The sequence below is a fragment of the Bos indicus genome, chromosome 8, assembly GCF_029378745.1.
Source record: "Bos indicus isolate NIAB-ARS_2022 breed Sahiwal x Tharparkar chromosome 8, NIAB-ARS_B.indTharparkar_mat_pri_1.0, whole genome shotgun sequence".
Classification (NCBI taxonomy): Eukaryota; Metazoa; Chordata; class Mammalia; order Artiodactyla; family Bovidae; genus Bos; species Bos indicus.
The window spans coordinates 103527781-103555642 of record NC_091767.1 but is presented as its reverse complement, the minus strand read 5'-3'; the positions used below and the strand labels follow the sequence as shown (position 1 = coordinate 103555642).

The 27862-nt window shown below is 54.5% G+C and overlaps 1 protein-coding gene across 3 annotated transcripts in view; it reads left to right on the top strand.

Moving 5' to 3' along the window:
- Positions 1-27566, top strand: part of WHRN (whirlin) — a 91972-nt gene extending 64406 nt beyond the window's left edge. Inside the window, exons 4-13 of one of the 3 annotated variants that reach the window (XM_070795346.1) lie at positions 3106-3308; positions 4443-4479; positions 5597-5809; positions 6816-7025; positions 10064-10096; positions 21751-21822; positions 23260-23797; positions 25626-25807; positions 26311-26433; positions 26690-27566. In XM_070795346.1, coding sequence (XP_070651447.1) covers positions 3106-3308; positions 4443-4479; positions 5597-5809; positions 6816-7025; positions 10064-10096; positions 21751-21822; positions 23260-23797; positions 25626-25807; positions 26311-26433; positions 26690-26872 — 1794 coding nt within the window. In that variant the 3' untranslated portion in view covers positions 26873-27566. The other 2 variants (XM_019966797.2, XM_070795347.1) reach the window with 2 other exon arrangements.
- The last annotated feature ends 296 nt before the right edge of the window (positions 27567-27862 follow it).

Genomic DNA, 27862 nt, shown 5'->3' with positions numbered 1-27862 from the left:
GGATTTTTCGACTGGGGAGCTCAAAGATATGGAAAGAGAGAAAATTGTGGATATTGCTGGTGGCATTGAAAACCGATGCTGATGACCGATGACGCTGATGACTGTAGAAATTTGGAGGGCAATCCTGGGCTAGGATTCCCTCCCTATGTGCAAGAAAACTAAGCGACAAAAGTTTAATGGATTTTTGTCCCCTGTTCTTAGTAACAGTGGAAAATGTGCTCCTACATGTAATTTGGAAAGTAATTTCCTGAGAAAAATTTAAATAGGCCTCTAAAAGAGCCTGGTGGGCTGCAGTCCATGGGGTCGGGAAGAGTCCAGCATGACTGAGCGACTTCACTTTCACTTTTCACCTTCATGCATTGGAGAAGGAAATGGCAACCCACTCCAGTGTTCTTGCCTGGAGAATCCCAGGGACGGGGGAGCCTGGTGGGCTGCCGTCTATGGGGTCACACAGAGTCGGACACGACTGAAGTGATGCAGCAGCAGCAGCAGCAGCAGTAATATGCTGGTGTAACCCAAACTCCTCTCGAACCTGACCTATAGTTTTCCTTTTTTTTCTGCCTTCATGCAAGGTAATAGATCTTCTGAGGTTTTGCTGTAGATTTATTCCCAAGAAGCAGGACTGACATAGCATGAAATAAAACCCAAAACAATGAATTTTGAAACCAAGCCACTATTTGAAAGCTTTTTTTTTTCTCTCCTAAAGTAACAGAAAAGTACCTTAATAAAATGAATGTGTTCTTTTAATCGATTAAAAAAAAAGTTTATTGGGGGATTTGCTTGAGTTCATGTGGCATGAAGGTAGCAAAGCCAGAGTGTCTACCCAAGTCTGATGGTCTTTGAAGCCTTTGACCGTAGGGTTATGCCACCAGCTGGGTTATAGGGGCCATTCAGGTTTTTAAGCTAAGGAAACAGGAAACAGTAAAACCCAGTGCCAGGTCTGGGGCCAGTTTAGAATTTAATGCACGGAGGAGAATGCCAGCCCAGGACCCCAGGAGTGAGCAGGTGGGGCCACAGGTTAGGGAACGGATGTAGGGGGAGGAAGGTGAGACTTCCTGGGGAGAGAAAAAGAGACAGAGAGAGAGAGAGAGAGAGAGAGAGAGTGTGTGTGTGTGTGTGTGTGTGTGTGTGTGTGTTAGTTGCTCAGTCATGTCCGTCTCTTTGCAATCCCATGATGAACTGTAGCTTGCCAAGATTCTCAGTCCATGGAATTCTCTAGGCAAGAATACTGGAGTGGGTTGCCATTGGGGATCTTCCCATCCCAGGGATCAAACCCGGGTCTCCGGCATTGGGGGGACAAAGACAGAGTTGATGATGAGGGTGGGTTTTCAGACCTGGATGGTACAGGCAGGGCTAGGGAGGAACAGCAGAAGCCTGACAGCAGCCCAGTAGCAGACAGCGTTAGGACCTTGGAGCCTGACTTGGATTTCCACCCCGCTGTCCTCTTCACTAGCCTCTGTAACCACAAACTGTTTACTTAACCTGTTTGAGTCTCTGTCTTTTCTCTGGTCAGATGCAGAGCAAATGATCCCTACTTGGCAGAACGTGGAGGATATTAGATAGGGAAAAAATAGATATGTAAAGGGACAAACAAGGTTCTTGGCATACAGTCAGCATCTGGTCAGAAGTGGCTCGAAATCTGGGGCTCCAGGCTGGTGTCATGTGTTGGCCCCCCTGAGCTGCAGCAGAAATGGTCCTGGAGCTAGGATTGGGGGGGACTGGTATCTGACTCTGCACTCATTGGATTAATTTTTATTGAATTCCCACTGTGTTCTGGGCCTTGGAGACAAGGTGTGGAGAGGCTGGCAGGAAAACCCACTCATAGCACAAGGTGGAGCCCGCTGAGCAGCCTGAGAGCAGGAGGAGGTCTGTCTTTCTCGGCTCCGTGTCCCAGCGCAGAGCCTGGCACACAGGAGGTATGCGGGACGTATTGGATGGGGTTGTGGAGGCGAAGGGCCTTCTCTGAACACATCAACACTGGAGCAGAGGGGAGACAGAAAGACTGAATTTATAACCACTTTCTATTCTGAAAACTCCCCGGTTGCAGGTGAGGGGTTAAAGAAAAGACAGGAAACTGGGGACCAGGGTTTTGGTTCTCAGGCTCATCACCACATCTTCTTTTCTTCTCTTTTTCTTCCAAAGTCGTGTTTGGCTCACCCTTTCCAAGTTCTGCTTTTAAAAATGCTGGAAAATGCCCCTAGGGGTGACCATGTGCCATCAGCAGACAGGGATGGAGGGAAGAAGGAAGAGGGGCCAGAAATAACTGGTGTTATAGGGCTGCCCTTCAAGACCACGGTGGGCTGTGACCCTGGGTAGCCCCCTCCGGTCACCCATCAATGAAAGTAAAAAAAGCACCAAACCCTCTGAGTTTGAAAGTGCCCCAGCTGACCCTGAAACAGCTTCCTGGACAACCTTTCTGGTCTTGTCACATATTTATGTTTATTGGAAGGCTAGTTTTTTCTTCTTCTATTTTTTCATCCTTTCATTAAAAAATATGTTCTTCCATTGCCAAATAAAACCACCGTCTTGTCCTAAAAATCCAAGCAATATATTATTCCTTTATCAGTAGGCTAGTTTTCTCATTTACTGATTTCTCTTAAGTAAATTTAAATGATGTTTACACTAAGGCAGTGTAAGAATGCATGCTTAAGGTAACAAACTTAATGATGTAGAAGTGTAAAAGGAAAATTACTGGAACAGTACCTTCACATCTCATCTTCCCCCCAATTCCACTTGCATCCAGGCCTCTGAAATGGGTTTTGTTTTCTAGATAAGGAGACTCTCGGGAACTTCAAAGACCCAGTCCTCAAAGCCCTTGTTCGGTTGAGGGAGGTGGTCCTTTCTAGTGACAGGGTCATGGGCTGAGGATCTGGATTGGATGGTTGGTTCTGCCATTGATTTGCTGTGTGACCCTCAGGCATTCACATAACCTCTTTGAGTCTCTTGCTGTGTGACCCTCAAGCATCCACATAGCCTGTCTGAGCCTTGGTGACATCCTTCCTAGGCTACCCAGGAGGAAAATTGCGATCTGGACTCTGAGCCCCTGGCATGAGTCACTATCCTGCAGACAGCCCAGGTGACTGTGTTATGTTGTGGGCTTGGCAGGTTGGGGACCAGATTCTGGAGGTGAATGGGCGGAGCTTTCTCAACATCCTGCATGACGAGGCAGTCAGGCTGCTCAAGTCATCCCAGCATCTCATCCTGACCGTGAAGGACGTCGGGAGGCTGCCCCACGCCCGCACCACCGTGGACCAGACCGAGTGGATCGCCAGTTCCCGGATCGGGGACGCTGCCGCCAGCTGCGCAAGGTGCGGCCATGCCGTGCTCTCACTCTGAGACCCAGGATCCCAGGGCCATTCCTGAAAGCCAGTAACAGCCCCTTCCACCCCTGCACCACGCTCTGGGCCCCGAGCTGTGGGGACTGCCCCGGTTCCTTGAGCCTGAGGTCCCACCCCAGGCTCCCTCCCGTTTGCGGGGCCTGACCATGGGCACATCCCCTTTGCTCTTCTGGCCTCAGTTTTCCTTGGAAAGCTGAAACGCAGCCTCCAGTTCGCTCGCTCTTTACTTGCTGTTTAGCAAATCTCATAACTTCCTTTTTGGCCCTTAGTTGCTTTGTCTGAAAAGTGGGAATCCTAACTGCGGCCCGCATTCCAGGTGTGTGGATAAGGATCCCACGAGTGAGTTGCGTGAAAGGGTCTTGGGAGTCATGACGTGAGAGATAGTTGCCAGGTGGCTGCAGAGCTGCTAATAATGTAAGGTGTCACCTTTGGCTTTCCATTTGAAATCCCGAACTGATTGGCGTCCCCCAAGCCGAACACACCCAGGGCATCTCTCTCTCCCTTTCTTCATCCCCTCCTTCCTGTCTTCCTTTCCTTCCCAGTACAGTAATTTTTAAAAATTAGTTACCAACATTTAAAAAGACATCAGGTTTCCCATGGGTGGGGAGGGGGGGAACACCTGGATTTCTGGCTGCTTCTTGAAAATCAGGGATTCTGGAAGCTTGAGACCACATTTTTTTTCATGGAAACAGACTGGAAGAGAGCGGCACCTGCAGGCTGTTTCTCAGCATTTCCAGGTGCCCCCGTCCTCACCCCCCCTGGGCTGGCCTGACCCCGAGACCACGTGGCACTTATTATTTAGTCTCTCCTCTGCGTGTTACCTGACTTGGCCCTACAGGGCGTGAAACAACTCAGCAGACCACCTTGCCTGGTTTTAGAAGTGCCATCCACATGGTTGGTCAGGAGTTCAGAAACTGCCCGTCTGTCCAGGGCCTGATATTCCCTTGAGAGGGCCCGGTGAGCGCGGCCCGTGGTTCTCCCAAAGTTTCATTCCTCTCGCTGTAAAGCAGTCATCCCCTGGCCCGTGTAAAGCAGTCATCCCCTGGCCCGTGCCTGTTTGAACTGCTCAGACATCAGGCTGAACGTGCTTGTCTTTCTTCGTAGGTTTCCCGGGGATCTCACAGCAGAAGGGACGAACAAGGTACGTTGCTCTCTGTCTGCGGGCATCTTTGGCTTCTTCACTGGTGCCCGAGTGGGGAGCTCTGGGTCCAGCAGGGTGGGCAGCCGGCCGACTGCCTGCGTAGCCTCCTTCCCACACTCATGGGAATGTTCCAGGCCACCAGGTTCCAGGCATCACCCTGGACCCCGGAGTTGGCGGCACGAACAGCACAAATCAGGTCCCCACCCTCGTGGTGGTCACACCCAGTGAAGGAGACACACATCAAAGTGAAGCAAACCTGCATGCGTATCTCATCAGCAAAGATGTTCAGTGCCTTCCAAGAAAGGCGCCAGGTCTTAGGAGAGAGAACGGCAGATGTTTAGGTGCGGGGAGGGCAGAGGGAGAGGGTGAAGGCTCTCTAAGGTGGCAACACAGTGTCTGGGCTGTAAGCTGAACATGAAGTGGTGGTAGTGAAATCAGAGTCTGGGCAGGAGCTGGAGGGGAGGATGCAGTCAGAGGGCACAGCACGTGCCAGGGCCCTGGGGCAGGTGCCACGCATGGCTTGTTGGTGGGATCGTCAGATCCCATAGGACTTAGTGAGCCGGGGAAGAGGTTTAGCTGCTAAGCCAAATGGGGTGCCATTGAAAGGCTTCACCAGGGGGGCAACATGAGATCTATGTTTTCACGAGGTCACCTCAGCAGCTCTGTGTAGGCGACAGGGAGAGGTAGAGGGGACAAGCAGGGAGACCGGGTGGCCTCTTAGACACGGCTGATGGTGGTGGAGGCCATGCTGGGAGGCATGCCGTGTGTGCGGGTCTGAGCCACGTTTCAGAAATAACATTACTGTTATCCCCAATGTACCCAGAGAGAGACAGCAACCTAAACAGTAAAATGGGAACCGTAATAATACTGCTTGATCCTGAATGGTCACGGGGCTCTGGTGAGACAACACGTGTAAAAGTGCCCCGTGAGCCAGAAAAGCACTTTGCAGCTACACGCAACCGAGACCCGGTGCCCTGAGGACATCCGGGAATACCTGCGGCTTTACCCGTGGGCGGAGACCTCAGAGGGACCCACCCCACCTGTCTGCAGGGTGGCACCTGGCTGGGCTTCCAGAGCAGACTGGCACCCCCGGGGCCTCTGTCTCGCTGTCTTTCAGCTGGGGTTTTACAAGGGGCCAGCCGGCTCCCAGGTGACCCTGAGCAGCCTGGGGATCCAGACGCGGGTGCTGCTGGAGGAGCAGGCGCGACACCTGCTGACTGAGCAGGAGCGTGCCACCATGGCCTACTACCTGGAGGAGTACCGCGGCGGCAGCGTGTCGGTGGAGGCCCTAGTCATGGCCCTGTTCGAGCTGCTCAACACCCATGCCAAGGTGACCCGCGCCTCCTCGGGCAAGGCAGGGCTGGAGGGGCCTGGCTTCAGCTCCCCTGGGGTTCTACATCCTTCCCTGCCTCCCTCTGAAGCCCACTCCTTTACTGAGAACCCACAAAGAGTCAGACCCAGCCTGAAGCCTGGGCAGAGACTTGTGACCAAGACAGACCCCACCCCCAGCCCCCACCCCTGAACCCCTCAGACTGTCAAGGGAACAGTCCACGTGCCTTGTGTTTGGGGTCCCAATGTAGCAGCTTTTTAGAGTCGTCTGGATTGCTCTTAAAAAGCAATGCCCAGGCCACACCCCAGGCTGGCTAACTCTGCATGTTTCACAAGCCCCCACGTGACCAAACCATGCTACCCTCTTTGAGAACGCTTCTCTAGTGGAGAAGCCTGTTTGAGGTTCAGAAGCTGCACCAAGAAAGAAGTGATTAAATCCACTGGGAGTGGTTACCTTTGGGAAGACTTAACAGAGGGAAGTCAGTTTTAAAAGAAGGAAGGGGAAGGGACAGGCAAGGCCTTCCTGTTCAGGGTCTTGGAGCCGGACATGAAAGGTGAGATGTTAGGGAAGAAGAAGTGAGCAGGGAGAGGGGTCGATGACGCTGGGCCCAGCATCTAGGGGTTTGGAATTTGTCCTAGGACAGTGGTGAGCCATGGAGAGTTAAGGAGGGGAGGGCAGTGACCAAGTTTGCACGAAGGTTGTTTGGGGTAACAGGGGTTTCCCAGGCGGTGCCAGTGGTAAAGAACCCACCTGCCAATGCAGGAGACCCAAGAGATGTGGGTTCGATCCCTGGGTTGAGAAGATCCCCTGGAGGAGGGCATGGCAACCCACTCCAGTGTTCATGCCTGGAGAATCCCATAGACAGAGGAGCCTAGTAGGCCACAGTCCATTGAGTCGGACGTGACTAAAGCGACTTAGCACGCACGCCTGCATTTGGGGTGGCAGAGGGCCGTCATGCCTGCCGGTGGAGCTCCCTGCTGAGTGCTTGGCTTGTCCCGGCCTCCAGTTCTCGCTCCTCTCCGAGGTGAGAGGCACCATCTCCCCCCAAGACCTGGACCGCTTTGACCACCTGGTGCTGAGACGGGAGATTGAGTCCATGAAGGCGCGGCAGCCTCCGGGTCCTGCAGCCGGGGACACCTACTCCACGGTCTCCTACAGCGACACTGGCTCATCCACAGGCAGCCACGGCACCTCCACCACCGTCAGCTCGGCCAGGGTGAGCAGCCCCTGCCCCTTGCCTGACCTCACAGCCAGCAAGGGAGTTAAGACCCATCTGGGTTCGAATCCAGCCCTGGGAGTCTCTGCTGGGATGTGACTCCTGGCCAGCTCTGGGCCTTCCCTTTCAGAGCCTCGGTTTCTTCGCCTGTGAAAACCTCCTGATTGCTGGGTGCCTCCTGTGTGCCAGGCATGGGCTCTCAGACACAACGAAACAAGACGGATTGACCCTGCCTCAGGGGCTCACAGGCTGAGTGGGATGCAGGCGGGTGGGCTGGGGAAGAAAGGCAGAAAATGCAGGTAACGAGACAAATGGCTTCCTCGGTAGCTCAGACAGTAAAGAATTTCCCTTCAAAGTGGGAAACCTAGGTTCAATCCCCTGGAGAAGGGAATGGCATCCCACTGCAGTATTCTTGCCTGGAGAGTTCCATGGACAGAGTAGCCTGCTGGGCTGTAGTCCATGGGGTCAAAAAGAGTCGGACACGACGGAGCAACTAACATTTTTCTTAACGAGACGAACAGAACCAGTAGTGGGAGGATCCCATGAGACATCACGCTGGTGGTCTCATTGATGGTAATGGTCGTGGTGACCGGGATCTTCCCTGAGAGACCCACTCCTGATTCTCTGGAGCCCCTGAACCCAGCCTGACTTTCTCCCAGACTCGCCAGCCCCCAGAAAGGCATCTGGGCCGCCTCAGGGTGTGGCTGTGCCCCCAGGATGCTCAGAGGCAGATGAACCCTGGGAGGCCTTGGGGAGGAAAGGGCAGGGGAAGTGCCTTATTATCCATCTCAGGACACAGCCAGTTACCAAGACCAATGCCGTGGGAAAAGTCGGAGCTGGAGGTCAGGAGAGCCGGCTTGGCTCCGTCCTCTGCTTCCCTGCCTGTCAGTCATTCAGCCCCTCTCTCCTGTGGAAGGGGAGGAGGAAGTCTAGTTCTTTAACCACTGTTACTCCCAGACACTGAACTGGGAGCTCTTACAGGTGGAATCTCTATTAGACAGTGTTGGTTGTCCTGTTGGAGGAGGAGGAGGTCAGAGGATGCGATGATGTCCACTTGCAGATACAGGTGGTCAGCAGGCACAGGTGCACTCACAGCCACCAGGAGACAGCCCCGCAGCATGCCCACTTTGTGGGCTTCAGCTCCCAGTGTGGCTTTTTTTTTTTTTCTTAAAGCTCTGGGGATCTGAGCTTCTGGGGAAACTTCTATTCCTCTACCTCCTGTCCCTACCATCCAGAGTCACCTTCATCCCCCGAGTCCTCATCCTTCCTGGGGTGGCTAGGAAGCTGCCACCCATTCCTCCAGGCTCTGGACACGGCTGCAGACCACTTCTGGGGCAGGGAGGAGGCTGTCCCCGACCTGGGGCTGCATGTTTGGCTCTGATGTGGCACACATGGGTGACGAGCTGGCTTCAGGCTGCGGAGCCCTGGCCTGAGGGTTCATTTCTCTCTGCGTCCAGCTGCACTGAGATTGGCTTAAGTATGTCCATGTGGGGATTCAGGAGCCATAAATCACTGCTCTAAAACTTGGGGGGTTGCATACTGTACTTCTGGGATGATCCCTTTAGAAGTGAGGATGAGAGATCCAGTGGGTGGGATGGGGTGTGTTCTAGCCTGGGAGGTAAGGGGCTTAGGTTTAAGCCCAGCTTCTCTGGGCCTTGGTTTCCCTGTGGGTAGAATGACCTGAGGTCCTTGGTGACTCTGGCCACAGCAGCCCAAGGCCCCGAGGGCAGGCCAGGCTGCAGGATGTGGAGGTGTATCCCCAGGAAGGGCTCACGGCAGGGGTTCCAGCCCCAGCTCAGCGCCTGGGTCTCTCCTGTACTTGGAAGGCACTGTCCCTGACCATCTGAGGCCCCGCTGTGGCAGCTGACCCTGCTTTGTCAAAGACACCTTCCCTCCAGATTGGAACACCCTGGGAAAGGCACAGCTCTAAAAGCTACAGGATGATTTTGAGCAGGAAGTTTGTAGGACAGATGGAAAGGGTCTCCCAGCTTCTGAAATGTGAATAACTATGAGTCTGAGTAAACTCCGGGAGTTGGTGATGGACAGGGAGGCCTGGCGTGCTACAGTCCATGGTGTCGCAAAGAGTTGGACACAACTGAGCGACTGAACTGAACTGATGAGTCTGAGACCCCTGGAGAGCACAGGTGCGTCAGATCAGGACTGACCAAGGTCAGGACGAGCTCTGGGATGTGCAGGCAGGAGAGGCGGTGTGGAAAGGCACCCTACTCCGCAGCGCCTGGCTCTCCCTCCTTGCACTGGGGTAGCAATGCTCCTTTACCCAGCTTGTTGGGAGAGTAAAGGACAAGTAACCTCCCAGACATGCTGCCCACACCTGGAGGGCAGAGGAAGCATCTGTTCTTAGCCCGTTTCCCAGCCTGGCTGAGGTAACCACCCTGTATCCGGGGACTTGCAGGCACTTGAGGCCTTCTGGAAAGCATGGGGCTGAGGTTCTGCCATTCCCTCTCCAAATGTCATCCCACACTAGGCATCTTCCACAGGCACAGCCCTGGGCTCCTGTTCATGGCACTGAAGTTCTCTGCCAACATGGGGCCTGGGCTTCCCTGGAATCTGGGTCTTCTCTGATGGAGGCTTCCAAACAAGACACTCCTTCAGGCTCTGCCTTTCAGCCCCAGATGCGACCTTGGACAAGCCACTTCCCTTTGCTTAGCCTAAGTTTTCCCATCTGCCAAGTGGGAATAATGATCCTAGCTTCACCTGCTGGAGACTCCCAGGGTTGCCCTCAGGGGGCATGGCCATCTCCTGACGGCCCTTCTCAAGGACACTGTCCTTTCTTGTTTTCCTTCCAGGAAGCAGTTAGAATGAAGCCATGCTGACTGTCCCTGTGGGGTCTTCCTCATCCCTCCTTTATTCCTGCCCAAAGCAGTCCACGTGAAGAGAAAAGGAGTTTGGGGAATTTTTGTTTGTTTTGCCTTGTGTGTGTATGTGTGTTTGGGAAGGGGGTTTGCTGTGCCCGCTCCATCTCTTGTGTTTATTTGACGTATTTTTCTTTTTGCCTTTTGCCCACCCTTCCTCCCCAGGAGCGGCTGCTGTGGCTTATAGACCTGATGGAGGTACCGTCCTTCTTGCCGAGTGGGGCTCTGGGGATCCTTCAGCTGGGGCAGAGGCAGGGGGCTGTGGCCCTTCCCCTCAGTCCTTTGTGCCTGCACCCAGCCCAGCGGGGAGACCAGGTTCTTCTTGGTGTTCTCTCTCCTGTTTGCCAGTCCATCAGGGTTTTCAGGCTCTGCAGTGGTTCAAATCCCAGCTCTGCCAGTTCCTTGCTGTGTGACCTCAGGAAATGATTTCACTTCCCTGAGCTCAGTTTTATAAAATGATGATGACAGTTCTGTGCTATGGAGCCATCAAGAGACCTCTTCGCCGTTGCCTGTGCCACACAGCCTGTCTGTCTGGAATGTTCTTCCCACTTCATATGGCATGGCTATCTCTTGTGTGTGCTTCAGCCCTTAGCTCACATGCCTCTTCTTCCAAGCAGACTTCCCTGATCCTCTCAAGAGGGGTGACTTTGAGTCTCTGGACCCTTCAGCCCCCTGGGCTTCCTGCTGTTATGGCTCCTGTGTCATTATATTTTAATAATATTTACCAGCCTGGTCAGTTACCCCCCTCAACCATGGGCTGCTTGAGGGTGCAATTGTGTCTGGAGTCAGCGTTGATTCCCTAGTGCTCTGCATAGAGCCTGGTCCACATTGATAATTTGGGCCTTTCTTAATAATAATGGTAGCTGGCATATGTCAAGAGTCTCCATGGCACGGTGATAATGCTTTCCAAGTATATCTTCTTTGATCCTCTCGGTAACTAGCTGTGGCAAGTACTACCATGATTTCCATTTTACAGAGAAGAGAACTGAGGCTCAGGGAGAAGTGACTTGCTCAAGATTGCTCAGCTAGCGAACGGTAGAGTGTGGATTCCAAGCCAGGCCTGCTTACCTCCGAGCTGGTGCTGTTACCACCGCGCTCTCATTGTGATTCTTCCCTGAAGCTCAACCGGATCCTTGTTAAGCATCATCTATCTATCAATCTATCGATCCATCCATCTATTTCTACTCTTCCTCCTTATCTTCCTTTTGTCCCGTTAGCAAATTTCGATTGAGTGATTGCTACCTGCCGTGCACAGTTGCAGTGCTGGGAATACAGTGGTGAACAACAAAGAAATCCTTTCCATTATGCGGTTTAGAGTGGGGCAGGAGTGGCAGACTAAACCGGATAAAGAACTGAAACACGCAGCATGTTAGGTGGTGAAAAGTGCTAAGGAGAAAATAGGAAACAGGAAAGGGGCGTGGTCAGGAAGTGACAGCTCAGTAGGACTGAAAGAGGTAAGGAAGACGGTCCTGCCCACAGCTGGGGGAAGAGCATTTCCAGCAGAGGGAAGAGCAAGTGCAGAGGCTTTGAGGGGGAGCCCGGAGTGTCTGAGCAAAGTCCAGGAAGCCAGAGACTGGAGCAGTAAGTGAGGGGAAGGGCAGTGGCGGGTTAGTGCTGCCGCCTTGGAGTTTGTGTCTGAGCGAGATGGGAGCTGTTGGGAGGTTGGAACAGGGGCCAACTGGTCTGACTGGTCTGCCTTAGTTGTTGAGAGTGGATGAGCGTGGGTTTGAACCCAAAACAGGTTCATTCCCAGGCAGGTGCTGGGGAGGTTGTGCAGCCCAAGCTGCTAAGAGATATGATAACAGGCTTTGCAGGGGCCAGCTCTTCCTGCTGCCTGGTCAACCCTGGCCTCAGTGTCTCTTAGGAACCCCCTCCCTCCAAACACACACAGCAGGTCTCAGGCTAGACGCCCCACGCTGCCTGCACGCGGAGCCACAGGACAGACACCTCTTCCTGGAAGCCCCTCTGTGTGGGAATGCAGGGCACCAGACCCATCCTGGAAGTAGGAGCCCACACCCTTCCTCTGCCCTGTCCCCACCACGCAGTGGCGCCCTCGGGAAAGCCCCTCACCCACCACCGGCCTGTCTTCCCATCTGTACAACCCAGGTAGGCTCCCAAAGCTCCTCCAACCCTGAGAGTCCTCTCTGTCAAGAGATTCTAGAAAATATTCCAGGGGAGGCACCGCAAGGAATGGCTGCCCTGTGTTCCTGCTACTTTCCTGTTTTTGAACAAGGGTTGCATCATTCCTCCTAAGGAACCTCTTCCTAAGGGGTCAAAATGACATTCACTTATTCCCTGCTAAGTGCCCAGCACTAGCCCACAAAACCACCATGTATGAGTGAGCTTTTGCCGCAGAGATGCTGAGTAACAAACAAGCCCCACAATCTAGATGGACATCAACTCAAAACGTTTCTTGCTCATATGCAAAAATTCTTTCGCCCAGGGAACACACGTGTTTTTCATGTCTCCGTTAAAATGCCCACCCCGTTGCTTTAACCTATTGCTGAGTTTTCTTCGGCACACAGGGAGAGCTGGTGGGGTCCACCGGCAGGGACCTCAGCTTTCTCCTGTCTGCGTCCCCAGTGCCAGCCCAGGGCCTGGGACAGGGTGGAGGCCAAGGAAATGCGAAGCAGAAACTGGAGTGAAACCTCATTCCCTGGTCACTCAGGATCATCGTCTCCCTTTCCAGCCTCCTGAACAGTTACCTCCTCTGTCATAGGAAACTGTCCTCTGCTCTGGCGCTCAGACAGGCAGGGTGGCAGGCAGCTGGCTCTCGTGACCCAGATGCCCCAGACGGATGCGCCAGTTGGAGCCGGTTCCCATTTAGCCCAGAATCCCTGGGTCGTGCTGCACAGGTTATCCATCCCAGGTTCAACACGGCTCATTCTGCAGGCGTTTTCTCTCAAACCAGACACAATCGATCAGAGGAAATCAGATGCAGCCTCCCGCTTCAACAAATTGTGTTTAGTTTCCATTTGTCTAATAGAGTCAGCCCTGGCAGTTTTCTGCTGCCTCCAGACAGTATCATCACCCTCCCATAAAGATGTCGGCCAGGAGAGCTTTGCAAAAGAAGAAAGGGCTGCCTGACATTTCTTGAATTCCTCATCTGGTGCAAACAGGCCTGAGGCAGAGGGGCTTAAATGTATAGGCTCTGGAATCTCACACACTAGGGTTGGCTCTCCCAACTGGTAGCCGTGTCACCTTGGGCAGGTGACTTAAGCTTTTGAAGCCTCAGCTTCTGCAGCTGCACAATTAGCTGATAAGATCAGCCATCTGTGTGTTGCTGTGGAGATCAAGTGAGATCTTGGGTGGGCTTACAGGTGTGGAATACTCAGCATTGGTTCTGCTGATACTCTAAAGGCCAGCAGGGACTTCCCTGGTGGCCCAGGGGCTAAGACTCCAAGCTCCCAATGCAGCAGACCTGGGTTTGCCTCCTGGTCGGGGAACTAAATCCCACATTGCTGCAACTAAGAGTTTGCATGCTGCAAGTCAGATTCCACATGCCTCAACTAAGACCCAGCTCAGCGAAAGAAAAGAAGGAAGGAAGGAAGGAAATTAAGGCTGGCAAAGGGCACTGAAGAGGACTGCGGAGGAAAAGGGGTTGAGAGGCCAAGGCCAAGCTTGTGCCCACCGGGTAGATGTCACTCAGGTCGGGGTGCAGTGGAACTTGCCCTGCTGAGGGCCTTAACTAGAGCCCTTCTCCTCCTGGATTTGCCCTCCAGGCCCCTCATGTGTCTAGAATGGGGCTCTCCAGTCTTGTCAAAGGATGCTTGGGATGCGGTCATTGCCTCTAAAGGCCATTGCCATCTCCCCTGCAATAAGGCTAGAAGGGGGTGTGGGCGTGGCTGGCAGCCCTTGGTAGCGCCAGCCTCTTCCCCTTGGCCTCCATGCCTTCCTGCTCATCTGGGGCCAGAGAAGGATGGAGAAGCTCCAGCCTGTTTCAGATGCCTCCTGCTGCAGAGACCCCTGACTGTCAAAGCACCCCTTCCCAGAAAGAGGGAGCAAGTGATGAGAGGTTGACATCCCACCTACTGCATCGGCCTCTGGTCCAGCCTGGTTGGGTTAGCTCCTCTGCTGGGCAGGCCCCTCCTAGTAGGGGAGCAGGAAGGAGCCCATCTATGGAGCCCAGTCACTCTGTGGCTCCTTATTTACATGATAGCAACTTTAAAAATACTCACAGCCTAGAAGTTGAGAGTTGTGTTTTATTTGGTGGACAGAACTGAGGATATAACATCTCAGAAAACTCAAGAGACTGCTCCGAAGAGGCAAGGGCCAGAGGAGCCAGGATATATAGGAGTTTTTGTAACAAAAATCAGGTAGTCAGACCCACAAGAGATTACTGTTCACTAAAGAAAACCAGGTATCTCAAGGAATTTGATGCTTTTCTGTATATGGGAAGATGCAAGAGTCTGGGCTCACTGAAACCATTCCTTGGCTGTGCACCTCAGCTCTCTGGGACCAGTATCCCATATTTTCTCATCCCGAGTTCCCTCGGGGCCCACAGCTCTAACGTGGTGGCTTGATGGCCACTGCCTCCCTTTGTTTACGGCTACGATCGCAATGTCTTCATTCACACAGAGATGCTGTCTATAGCCCCTCTCCAAGGAAGCTCCCCCGTGCACAGACAGGGACACGGTGAAGCTGGAATTAGTCTTTTCCCTTGAGTGGAACATCCCATTCCCTTCTGAGAGGCCTCAGCAATGCCCTTTACCTCCCCAGAACCATAGATTCACCAGAGGATGTTAATAACCTTCTGGGCGGGTGCAGCTTTCCCTGGGCTGGTGTCTGAAATAAGGACCCTTCCTCCAAGCCGGTGCATTGAGGAGAATCCTCCCCTCTGTGTGGGGACTGGGGGTGTGGGAACTGCTTCCAGAAAACAAAACCAAGTCCATGGAGGTCAGAGCCTGCTGGAACATGGCCAGCCCCCGCGCCCCTCGGAGCTTGCGTTTTTCCAGCTACCCCCTAGGAGAGCTAGACTAAACACTGATTTAGGACTGGTGGAGGGGGGTTCACCTTTTCTGTGCCATGGACCCCTCTGGCAGGCTGGCAAAGCCCTGGGGACCTTTCTCAGAGTAAGAGTTTTAAATATTTAAAAAGAAAACATGTAGAATGACAAAGGAAACGTCATAAAATGCTGTTTTCAAAGATGGGAAGAAACATTGAAAGGTGTGCTTTTTTCTTAGCATGCCCCATAACAAGGTCTGATGGCAGGTCGGTAACAGCTGCAATTATGAGGCCGTGATGAGCATAAATGGGACTTTGCGGCATCTGCAGTGTGATATGAAAGAGCTGTGACAGTGTCCCAGGCGCTGCTGATCGCACAAAGCTGTGTTGCTTCCACTCACAATGGAAGGAGATGCTACATTTCAGTTAGAGGTTAATGAAAATAAAGGATGCAGGGTTTTTCACGGGCGTCTGACTCCTTCCTGAAGCCCTGCTTTCCAATGCCTATCCTGAGGACTTTTCTGGGCCTGACCTGGAGATTCTGCCTCATGCCCTCTGCCCGCTGAATGACATCCTTTTCTTAAGAGCGTTGGGAGGGAGATGCAAAGGGGTAGAAGGAAGCCCGGGCTGTGCTGGGACGAGGGACACCCTCATCTCGGGAGGACTTTGTGCGCTCGTTTCCCTGGGCCCTTTCTGCTTCTGTGCTTCGGTGGCCGAACATGGTAGCAGCAGTGGGCCAGCTGCTCCAGGACCCCGTGCTGGTTCCCACAGCCTCAGCCTGGTCTGCGAGCGCGGGCTCCCAGCCCTCTGTGAGTGCGGGGATTGTTCCTCTCCCCGGTCCTGTCTTCCACCCTTCCCTCCAGCATCCAGACTTCCACCCCAGCCGGTGCTCAGAGAGGCTGGGGGCTGCTCCATCGATGGGTCTCCACCAGCACAGCCAGCCCCCCGGGGTCCATCCCTTGATCCTTTTGGATCCCCAGACCTGTCCCCTTCACTCTGGGCAGCCCCACCACCTGCCAAGAACGCCAGGACTCTCCGGCTCCCCCCGGCTGCGGTCACTCCTGCCCGCCCCCTGCCACCGCCCACACCGTGGCTGGGCCAACAAGCTCCTCTTCTCCAGCTCCGGCAGGGCCACCGCCTCTGGCTTTTCCTCCTCGACCTCCCTTTGTCCTCCTCTTCTTGGTCTTTTCTCCCTGGTCTCCTCCCTTCTCTTGTCCCCTCTGATGCTCACTCCCCCTTCTCTAGTTTGTCTCTCTCCTGTGGCCCTCTTCCGCTCAGCAGCCCCCTGATGCGACCTTCCAGAAGCCCGTGTGACTCCCTGCCTCAGTTTTCCAGAGACAGAGAGAGGAGGGCACTCCCAGTCTCAGGCTTCTGGTGCATTTGGCAGGGGTGGGGGCAGAGGTGATGGGGAGCCTGTTGTCCAGACTTCAGAGTAAAGAAGCCAAAAGAACAAAGAGCTGGAAATAGCACCTTTATGTAAGAGCCCTCCCCTTGTAATGAGAGGGCGGGGTTGCAGAGCCCAGGAATGGGCTGGGGGGGAGGGGAGAAAGAAGGGAGGAGGGGGCGGGGAGCAGAGAGCCTTCTTCTGCTGGGGGTGGTACCTGGGCCACCCAAGGCCTTTTGGGCGTCCGTTTCCAGAACCGTGAGTCCATCTGGCAGAGGCCAGCTCGGTGATGGCACCTCGTGACTTCATATTCGCCCCACAGTGCCCCCAAACCAGACCCTGGAATATCTAGAACCCTGATTGGGCCAACTCAGACAAAAAAATAAAAATAACAAATTCTGTCTGAAAGGGAGATTTCCTGAACCGCCACAGATTTGAGGAGGAAGGGGATGAGGGAGCCACCGCCGCAGGTCCTGAGAGCATCCCGGCTCTTGTGGGAAGTCCTCTCTCTGGATGGCAGACTCAGACCTTGAATAGGGCTCAGCTTTCTGCTCTGTCCTTGCTGTGTGACCTTGGGCAAGTGGCCTTCCGTCTCTGAGCCTCAGTCACCTCAGCTGTAGAACTGATGAAAAAGGGTCCCACCTGGCAGGATTGACTGAGCTGCCAGATCTAAACCCTCAGCTAGTCTCTGGCCTCCGTGGGTGCAGGAGGAGCCCCCCACCCCCATCCACTGAGCAGCTGGGGCTGAGAGGGGGATGGGAAGGAGGCCAAGATGCTCTGGCCGGCTCCTGCGTGAGCTCTGACCTTGATCCTCTTCTCGAAGCCTGTCCCGGAAGCGTTTCTGCTGACGCATCCCCCGGGTTCTTAGCCTGCTGTCTGCAGCTATTTCAGACGCACAAGGAACATGGCTCGGGGACTCGGGGCTCCTGAGCGTCTGGATTCGGCAGATGGAGTCTGGCAGGGCTGGGCTCCAACCCGTCTGCCGTTTGCTCCACTTCAGGCCTTCCTCCCAGGGCTGGATGCCTGTCCACACTCCACCCTCACCCTCCCACCCATCCATCCCTGCCTTCCATCTTGGCTCCAGGATGCCATTAATAACAGGGAATGACTGAGGTCAGGGGCCAGCGATGGCCGTGTTCTCTCTTGTTTCAGAGAGGGTCCTCCTCCTGGAGTCCCTTGGTTCCTACAGCATCTAATTCTGGGGTCCTGCTAAGGTTGCATGGGCTTTGGGGTCACCCTGATGTGGGTTAGAAACCTAATCTGCTGTAGAATAGTCCTGTTGCCTTGGACAAGTCACTGCTTTCTCTGAACTTAAGTGTAAAAATTGTGAGCTGGGACAATCAGAGTGCCTACCTTACAGGGTCATAAGGAGAATCAGTGAGACCATGTAAATAAAATGCCCAGCAGGGGCCTAGCATGCAGTAAGGCCTGCCGCAGTTTGGAGTTCTCCCACGCCCTTTCTAAGTCACAGCCGCCCTGTAGTGCTGGGCAAAGACATGCTGGTGTTATCAGACTCTGGGTTCTTTCCTTGCTCCCTCCCTTTGGCCCTATCACAATGCCAGCTTCCATCAGTGATTCCGAACAAGAGTTTGTGGGCAGCTCCTGTGTGCATGGCCCTCTGGTGGGTCTTGGGAACACGGGGACCTGCTCATCTTTTATCCCCATGAGCTTTCCCCATAAGTCAAGGCTGCCTGTTAAATGCTTGTTGATCAACTAAATGAATGTTCAAAGCTCCTGATACCAGAACAGGACAGAATCCCATATCTTTGGCCCAACCATGGACTGTCACCTAAGCCCCCAGGGTGTCTGCAGGCTGAGTTTGGGGGCAGGTGGCAGTAGCTAGCTGCATTGCAGGTGATGGAGGCCCCTCTCGTCCTCGCTATTGACAGCTCCCAGGTCTCTGACCTCCTGGGGGCCTCCTGCTGAGGCCAAGGCGGTGACTGCCCAGTCTTGGGAAGTCTTTGCATGTAGCCTGCCTTGCCATTCACCTTCACCCTAGATGGCTTGTGTTGCCCAGGCGGACTGATTCCTAGGAGCACTGGACACATTGCGGTTTTGGGGGAGGGGCTTATTGGAGGACCACTGTTTCTTTCCATCGATGTGCTCACCTAGGCCAGGGCACCTGCAGCCATTCAGTTCCTGGGGCAGATTTACAAGATCCCAGGATTCTAGTGTGACAGTCACCTCCCTTCAGATACTGTGCCAGGCTCTGTTTGAGCACTTTTCAAGTGTTAATGCATCCACTCCATGAGGGAGGGACTGCTATTTCCCCGTTTTACAGATGAGGAAAGTGAGGCACAGAGCAGTCCAGTGGGTTGTCCGCTGTCACTCAGCTGTGAGTGGCAGAGCTGGGAGTGATCTCAGAGAAGCCACAACTGGTGCCTCTGAGCAAGGTGGGGAGGAGCAGCCCTCCCCTCCTCAAGGGTGCCCCTGTCCTTGTATCACCGGGGCTGTCAGGAACATCTTCCTGCGAAGCGGTATGTGAGAGATCAGGGTGGGGAGGGCAGGAGATGTCAGGATGTTTGCACAAGCCTCAGCTTTGCGGGTGAAAGGCAGTTGACCTGGCGTGACACTGCCCCAGAGGCGTCACAAGACCAGATGAGGCGTCTTGGGTGAGAAAGGCTCATGGTTGGGAGGACAGAGCATCTTATTGGCCAGTGGGTTCCCATGGTGCCTGCCCAGAATACTCAAGGCTTCAGGAGGCTTATTTGAGACGGGGATCAGTATGGAGTGACCTGGCAGCCTCTGCTCTGGGGGTATGGAGTCAGGGGGCTCCTCCCATCCCCCCACACCTTCACTCTCATTATACCTTCACTTTCATTCAAACCATCATCGCTGCTCTCCATGACCTACTGTAGCAGCCTGGCTCAATTCTCTGTCTACTCAGGCCTCCTCCCCATGACAGACAGAGTTATTGATTAATTCATTCACCCATCGATTCATTCATGGGTTAATTAATTTGCTCAGTAAATATTTATCAAGCAGTTACTATCCTGAATACTGAGGATACAGTAGGGACCAGGTGGTCACAAGTCCTGCCTTTGAGGAGTTATCCTAGTAGGAAGACATACAATGAGCAAATCAATAGTATCCCATCAGGTGGTGATAAATCTTACACAGAAAAATGAAGCAGGGTCAAGGGTTAGACAGAGGTGTGGGGGTGGAGGGGGTGCTGTTTGAAACAGGGCTGGTCAAAGAAAGCCTCACCCAGGTCTAAAATGAAGGAATGAACCAGGAGTGCTCTGCAGGCAGAGCAGTGAGTGCAAAGGCCCTGAGGCAGGAACCACCCCGTCCTGCTGCAAGAGTAGCAAGAAAGGGCCCAGAATTCGTTGTGCCCAGTGAATGCAGTTTGGAATTCCCTCCACTTAAAATGGAAGGACCCTGGAGGGTTATGAGCTGGCGTGAGACATCATCTGACTTGTGTTTCAAGATTACATCCTGGCTGCTGGGTAAGGAACAGTGATCAGTGCAAAGGAAAAAAATAAAGCAGGGCAGGGGTGAAGGTTGTGATTTTAGGTGGGGTTGTCAGAGTAGATCTTTTTGTGGAGGTGATATTTGAGTAAGGTCTTGAAGGAGGTGAACAAACAGAGCTCGCTTTGTGGATAGTTCTGGGGAAGAATGTTCCAGACAGAAGGGCCAGTATAAAAGCCCTGACATGCCTGCACAGCTCTAGTGTGACTCGAAGGGAAGTGAGCAAAGGGGATCTTCTTAGAAGGGAGACCTGACTACATCTCCATGGCAACCCACTGTCCTCAGGCTTAGGTCTAAGCAGCTCTTGACTGCTGTAGAACCGCTGAAGATTCTCAAGCATCCTCTATCCTCCCAGCTTTATGCACACCCCCCACCCTCTGAAACACCCATCATTCTTTACTTTTCCCAGCTTTAACCCATGCTCCTTCCTCCAGGAAGACTTCCTGGATGACTCTTCCTTAGCTGCATTATATAACTGTGTTTCCTCACCCTGTGCAGCCTCCTCCTGGCTTATTTGTGTCGACCCTGCTCTCTCTAGGGCTTCCCAGGTGGGGCAATGGTAAAGAATCTGCCTGCCAATGCAGGAGATACAAGAGACTCGAGTTTGATCCCTGAATTGGGAAGATCCCCTGGAGTAGGAGACAGCAACCCACTGCAGTATTCTTGCCTGGAAAATCCCATGGACAGAGGAGCCTGGCGAGTTACAGTCCCTGGGGTCACAGAGTCATACACGACTGAGCAGCTGAGTGCGCACACTGTCTCTAAGCTACTGAAGGCAGGGGAGGTGTCTCACTTCCTCTAAGTCCCCAGGCCCTCAGTCAGGAGCACTGAGACTGCCCAGTATTAATCCCTGAACTTGAGACTTGAGCTGGGTGATGGTCAGGGAAGTTTGTTTGCAAGCCTGGGTCCTGTGGGGTGGAGAGAAGTGATTGCAGAGCCCTCAGGAGCCCCCTCAGGAGTTTAAAGAAGAGCTCTGCTCAACCTCCTGGTGTGGGGTGTCTAGCCATGGCCTCACGGCAGCTCAGTGTCACTTGAGGAAGCATTAGGCGTCTGGTAAGTTAGGTAGGAAAGTACTTTGGCCACCTTATGCGAAGAGTTAACTCATTGGAAAAGACTCTGATGCTGGGAGGGATTGGGGGCAGGAGGAGAAGGGGACGACAGAGGATGAGATGGCTGGATGGCATCACCGACTCGATGGACGTGAGTTTGAGTGAACTCCAGGAGTTGGTGATGGACAGGGAGGCCTGGCATGCTGCGATTCATGGGGTTGCAAAGAGTTGGACAAAACTGAGCAACTGAACTGAACTGAAGTTAGGAAAAGAAGGAAGAAATGAGCATCTTTGCAAAATAAGCACCACTGAAACCATAACCCTTCCCCCCTCCCCCAGGATACACCATTAAAACCCTTAAAATTAAAAAAGAGAGAGAAGGACTTCCCTGGTGGCCCAGTGGTTAAGAATCCGCCTTCCAGTGTAGGGGACAAGGGTTCAATCCCTGTTCGGGGAATTAGAATGTCACATGCCTGCCAGGGAGCAACTAAGCCCGCCAGCCACAGCTGGAAGGAAGCCTGGGCACAACAGTGAAAGATCCCGCATGCGCAGCCAAGACCCAATGCAGCCAAAATGAACGAGTAACTGATGAACTAAAAAAAGAACTAGAGACCTTCCCCCTCCGCCCCTCACTTGCCATTTTCACACCTCCCTGGGGTTCTGAAGAGAGAACCCTCGGGTTGAGGAGTTGAGCCTGTTGAGCGTGGGCCGAGCTTCGGGGATTGCTAGTTAAGGCCAGAGCCACCCCGCAACGTTTCCACGTAGTTCTGGGGAGGCCTGGAAAGTCTCCAAGAAATTGAACTCCTTGAAATTGATTTCAAAGTGAAAGGCAGGAAAATCAACATTCATTTTACCATGTAAGTTCCCCCGGAGTGGGGCTTGTCAGGAAACACGGAAGCCCCACGAAGGTGTCTTAGGGCCTGCAGAGTTCTGTGTCCTAGAGAGCAAAGTGGTTTTCCCCTCTCAATGTGTATTTGCTCACCAGGCTTTCTTCTCTGTTCTAGAACACTCTGGACCTGGAGGAGACCGGGGAGGCCGTCCAGGGCAATGCGAACACCCTCTCAGACGTTTCCCTGGTGAGACCCCGCTCTGGGAAGACCCTTTCACTGTGTTTTCCCCCTCCTGGGTCTGCCTGAGGCTCCTGGGGGCTGGCTCCCTGGTAAGACCACAGGGAGAGGACTGAGGCCCTCAGCGAAGAGCTGTTAGCGAGTTCCAGGGATTTGAGGCAGGGCTGTCAGGCTGTTTGACTGTTTGCTGAGTTGGTGTTACTTTTGATACGTTATCTGAACATTATCATAGCAAGGACTGAAGCATGAAGTGTGTGACGAGAGCTCTCCTCAAGGAGGCCCTGTGACTGCGCTGGGAAAGGGGGTGAAACGTGACCTCACGCCCATGCGCACTCAGCAGCAGTCCGGGCAGCCTCGCTTTGTGATCTGACTCACGTGGCTTTCGAATGACCTGGGCTCTGAAGCCAGACTGCCAGGTCCAAATCCCACCCTGTGCCGCTGACTGTGTGACTTTGGGCAAGTTTCTCAACTTCTCTGTGCCTTAGTTTTCCCATCTGTAAAATGGGGTGTAATAATAGTGTGAAAGTGAAGTTGCTCAGTCGTGTCTGACTCTTTGCGACCCCATGGACACCAGGCTCCTCTGTCCATGGGATTTTCTAGGCAAGAGTACTGGAGTGGGTTGCCATTTCCTTCTCCAGGGGATCTTCCTGACCCAGGGATCGAACCCAAGTCTCCCACATTGTAGACAGATGCTTTACCATCTGAGCCACCAGGGAAGTCCAATAATACTGTACCACCCCATAAGCCTGTAACAAAGGGCAAATCAGTTATTCTAAGTAAAGCATTGGAAACAGTGCTTGCATGGCCATTAGAGCCTTGCCAGTGTTGGATGCTGGCATGGGGAGGGGGCATAGTGACGACAGAATCTGCCACTCACCAAGCACCTGCTGGATCTCAGGCCCCTTGCTAGTGCAGCACACGCGCTACTTCTCACCTCCCCACGACTCTGCTGAGTAGGTCGTTTCCTCCATGGCCCCGAGGTGAACTCAGAGAAGTGCTGTGCCCTGCCCAGGGCCACACAGCAGCCTGGCCCACCTCTGTCCACCTTCTACCCATCCTCTCCCATCAGTCCTGTCATATCTCTAGGCTCCTAGATAATCCCCTAAAGAGAAAAGCCAAAGAGAGGCCTTTTCTGTTTTCATCTTTGCATCCCACCTCTAATTAAGTCCCGTTCCCTGTGACAAGCCCTGGCCGATGCCAAGATCTTCAGTTCCCGAAGGTAACGATGCCATCCCCAGAGACAAGATCCCGATGCTTATCAGCTGCTCAGATGCTAGGAGAAGTTTTCCACTCGGGTGTTGCATAATTCAGAGCAGCGTGGCCAGGAGCTGATAGAGCGAGGACGGAATTCCAGCCAGGGTCCGGCGCACTGGGGCGCTCAGGTCTCCCCTCTTAATGGCCGCAATGGGCTCTGACTCCTTCTGCTCCTGTTGGGTCTTTTGGCAGGATGATGTCAAGTCCACCTCCAAGGGGCTGCCTAGCTACAAGCCGCCGCCTCCCCCGCCCCCTCTGATCCAAGGCCACGACCACCTCCTCATCCAGCCGAGGAAGCCGGGCAGAGAGGACCTCCAGCCGCCTTCCTCCGCGTCTTCCCACTCGGGCATCGTCTTCTCGGCTCCGCAGAACCGCAGCCCGCCCGCGGGTACCGCTCCTGTGCCGGAGGCCCCCACAGCACAGAACTCACCCTCCTCCCCCATCTATGCCTCCATCTCCCCGGCCAACCTCGGCTCCAAGAGGCCGCTGGACACCCACCTGGCCCTGGTCAACCAGCACCCCATCGGCCCCTTCCCGCGGGTCCAGTCACCGCCACACCTGAAAAGCCCCCCTGCAGAGGCTGCGTTGGCCGGTGGTGGCCTTCCCCCACCCTCCCCCTCCGGCCACCCAGACCAGGCGGGCACGAACCAGCATTTTGTCATGGTGGAGGTGCACCGCCCGGACAGCGAGCCGGATGTAAATGAAGTGAGGGCGCTGCCCCAGACACGCAGTGAGTACCGCAGGCCCCGGTGGGCGGGCTCGGGAGGCCGCTGCGCCGCCTTAGGGGTTCCCCACTGGGGGATTGATCTGCTCATTGACACAGCTCAGGTGGGGCCAGGTGCTCACCCAGTGGGAAGCCTTTGAACCCAGTCCTCCCCCATTAAGGGTCAGGGGAGCCGGGGAACAGGGCCCCGAGCCTGCTCTGAGGGGCTTTGGAGGCAGAGGCTGGAATGTGAGTCCCAGATCTGCCGTGTCTGACTGGACGGCTGCTGGGCCATCCCATGCGGGCTGGAACAGTTCTGTAACTGTTGCTGTAACAGCAACAGTTCTGCCAGCTGGCTGTGAGGGTGGGATTTCTCCTCTAGGATCCCCAGACCTGGTCACCCTGCACCCACCTACCAGTCTCCCCAGGAAGACTGAGCCTGTTCAGGGCAGGGGTGGCTTTTGTGATCTCTGTCCCACAGAGCTGGGGCCGAGGGACAGGTGCACATTGAAATTGTCACCTCTGGATCCCTGGAGGTCTCCTGGCTCGGGGCTGCAGGGTCACAGTGTAGGGTCCACCTTCCAGACACCTGGGAGGCCGGCCCGGGGCTGCAGCCCGGGGTTTTCAGAGGATGTCCAACTGGGGAGGTGGCAGGAAGGGAGCGCTGGTTTCCACCCCGTAAGCCTGAGCCCACTGCGAGGCCAGGGTCCGTTTTGTTGGATTCTGCTGCCATCTCGTGGCTAATGTGACACGTAGGCCCGCCGTGGCCAAGGAGGGTGGGTGGCCAACCAGGTCAGGGGACATTTGCTGAGCGCCTGTGGTATGCAAGTAAGGGTCGGACTAGGATGCGGAAGGCGGGGTCCCTGCATTCAGTAGCTCGTTGAGGGAAGGCTGCTAAGGCAGGATGTGGTGAGGGAAACCCGAGCTGTCCGATAGATGGCTCTGGACCTGGCACTGAGCCGGACACACGTGATGATGAAGCTGACAGGTGACAGCACTCTCCGTAAGCCAAGGACACTGTTCTTTGGAACGTGCCTGTGTTAGTAACTCACCCAGTTCTCTCAGCAGCTCTGTGAGGCTGGTACTGTTATCACCCCCATTTTCCACGCGAAAGAGACTGAGACGCAGTAATCGTGGAGCCAGGCAGGCTAGCGTAAGCCTGTTCACCCCATATGTCCTGTCTATTAGTGTTTATGGGATAGGCATCATTGCCCCTGGGTTGGAATCAGAACACTGGGGTTCAGAGAGGCTGTGTAACTCACCCAGGATTGCACAGCTGGTCAGAGGGGATTCAGACCCCACTGCCAGACCCCAGAGTGTCTCAAACTCAGGGGCCAAGCCATTACATACCTAGTGGAGTGGATTGGGTTTGACTATTGCACCAGAGGGCATGTTTCCTCCCCTTAGCTTAGGCCAGGTGGGGTCAGCAAGGGCACAGACCAGGTATGGCAGACCTTCCTTCCCCCCGCCCCAGACCTTCCTGTTTTCCCCAAGAAGCTTAGAATTCCATTTTAATGTGAAATCTCCTAATTTGAATGTGTTGGTCCATCATTAAATATTGATAACACTAAGAGTTAAAACAAACAAAAAATCCCATATCTGTGGGCTGGATTTGCCTCTTGACTTTTTCTTTTTTTTTCACCATTTTGCCAGAGGCTGTCAAGGCAGACATCCTGGAAGTGGCAGCCTTGGGGCCAGACCCTATTGGAAGGGCAGGTCTCAACAGGTGGAGGGTGGCAGGGAGTCTCTGCCCAGGGAATCCCCCGCCCAGCCTTCTGGCCTGTCCCTCAGCTACTCCGGGAAGCCCTTACTGACCCCAGCTCTACAAATCCCTCTCCTCCTGTTCCCACCCCAGCCGCCTCCACACTCTCCCAGCTCTCAGATAGCGGGCAGACCCTGAGCGAGGATAGTGGCGTGGATGCCGGCGAGGCCGAGGCCAGCGTCCCTGGCCGAGGCAGACAGACGGCGCCCACCAGGAGCAGGAGTGGCAAGGAGACGCCTCGGAATGAGAGGCCCACCGAGGGGGCCACCAAACCTGTAAGTGAGACGGAAGGTGTGCAGAAGGCAGGCGGGGGGAAGTCTGGTTGGGGGTGAGCAACAGGAAGTCCCGACCAGGGTACAGCTTGACAAGTGACTACAAGGGAGGTGCTGTCCGGATGTGGGTGTCCGGAGAGACCTCTGTGTTCAGAGTCTGAAGGCTGCTGCTGTGCCACTGATGCAGACAGGCCAGGCGCTGAAGGTTGTTCTTATGGATCATTAAACTCCCTTCCAGCGTAGGGTGGAGGTGAGGCAGTCAGGCCAGATTCAAGGCCTGTGGCCACCTCTAGCAGCCTTGGGGAAGCTGCTTACCCTCCAGAGCCTCAGAATTAGACAGCTGGGTGCACCAAGCGCTGTGCTCAGTGCTAGCACACGGCAGGCTCCCAGCAAAGGGCTGGAGTCTGTGCCCTGCTGACCCAAGAGCCTGTCGTGGCCAGGCCAGCCCCCAGGCCAGGCCCACCCATCAAGAAGGCTTCCACTACTTTCCTTCCTCATACCTGCAGCCCGGGCTCTTGGAGCCCACGTCCACCCTCATCCGCGTGAAGAAAAGTGCGGCCACCCTGGGCATTGCCATCGAGGGTGGTGCCAACACCCGCCAGCCCCTGCCTAGGATCGTCACGATTCAGGTACATCCCCAGGGACCTGCTTGACCGTCTCTCTCTACCCCTGAGGGTCCCTCTCTCAGCATCCCCAGGGGTTTGCTATGCCCAGAGGAACCCAGCACCACAGGCAGCCTCCGGCTCATAGCACCTTGGCTCATAGCCTCAGTTTTCCTCATCAGGGCCGTGGACACAGACTGTGGTTCCCCTGTTGGCAGTGGGGGGCAGTCCAGGCCAGCCCTGGGGTGTCCGAGGTTACATGCCCTGTGTCTCACTCCTGCAGCGAGGCGGCTCAGCCCACAACTGTGGGCAGCTCAAGGTGGGGCACGTGATCCTGGAAGTGAACGGGGTGACGCTTCGGGGCAAGGAGCACCGGGAAGCCGCGCGCATCATCGCGGAGGCCTTCAAGACCAAGGAGCGTGACTACATCGACTTTCTGGTCACGGAGTTCAATGTGCTGCTCTAGGGGCCGAGGCCCGAGGGCCTCCCGCCTCTGTCCAGCCCCCGGCCCTGGTCCCTCCTCCCTCCTGGCACTACTGAGCTCCGTCGGGGGCTGGAGCTGCATGGCCAGGGTAGCAGGAAGACATCCCTACCCCCATTCCATACTGGCCCTTTGGACCAGAACCGGGAGAAGAGAGCTGGGCGAGGCAAACAGAAGGTCAAGTCAGGGTCTGATGCAATGCCTGGTATACAGTAGGCGCTCAATACAAGCGTGAACCCTCAGGAAGGGGAGAAAGAAAGGGGAAGGGCGGAGCACCTGTGTCTTCACCTGAAGCCTCCCAAGGCCTGTAACTCTGGGTTGAGTGCTCCCTGGCCAGCTAGGACCTGGCCTATCCCCCGATGCAGGAGTCTTTGTCTGGAATGAAGTCGCAGAAGAATTCGTGGACATGTCCCCCAACCCGGGGGGCCTCTTGCGGGACCTTCAGTGCCACAAATAAGCATCGAGCACCCCCATTCACACACCTGTTTCTCCTAGCTCCTCATCCCCCATGGTATTTATTATTTATTTCCATCCCACACCCCTGGGGATCGCAAGACCCCAGCTTCCCACTGCTCCCCCAGCCTATCCCAGAGGCCTTGCAGGTGACCAGCGACGTCAGTGTATTTATATACAGAGCTTATGACTTTAATTTTTCAATAAAGAGATCTGAACAAGGTTAGGATCCAGCGTGCTCTGTGGCCTGCGTGTGTGGCTGGGCTTGCTGTGGAGAGAGGGGTGGGTAGGACAGATGGAGGCACCCAGACATCACATCTTCCCTGGCCTCCCGTGGCTCAACCTGGGTCACACCAAGCGTGTTGCAGGGGCACTGGAGCCACACTCACGTCTTGGAACACCTTCCCTGAAGGTTATAGATAACATCTTTAGATCAAAATGCACAGGTATATATAGGTTTTAATAATGCTGTACCCCTGAAACGTATATAAGAATATTTAAAATACACAGGTATGTTATGAG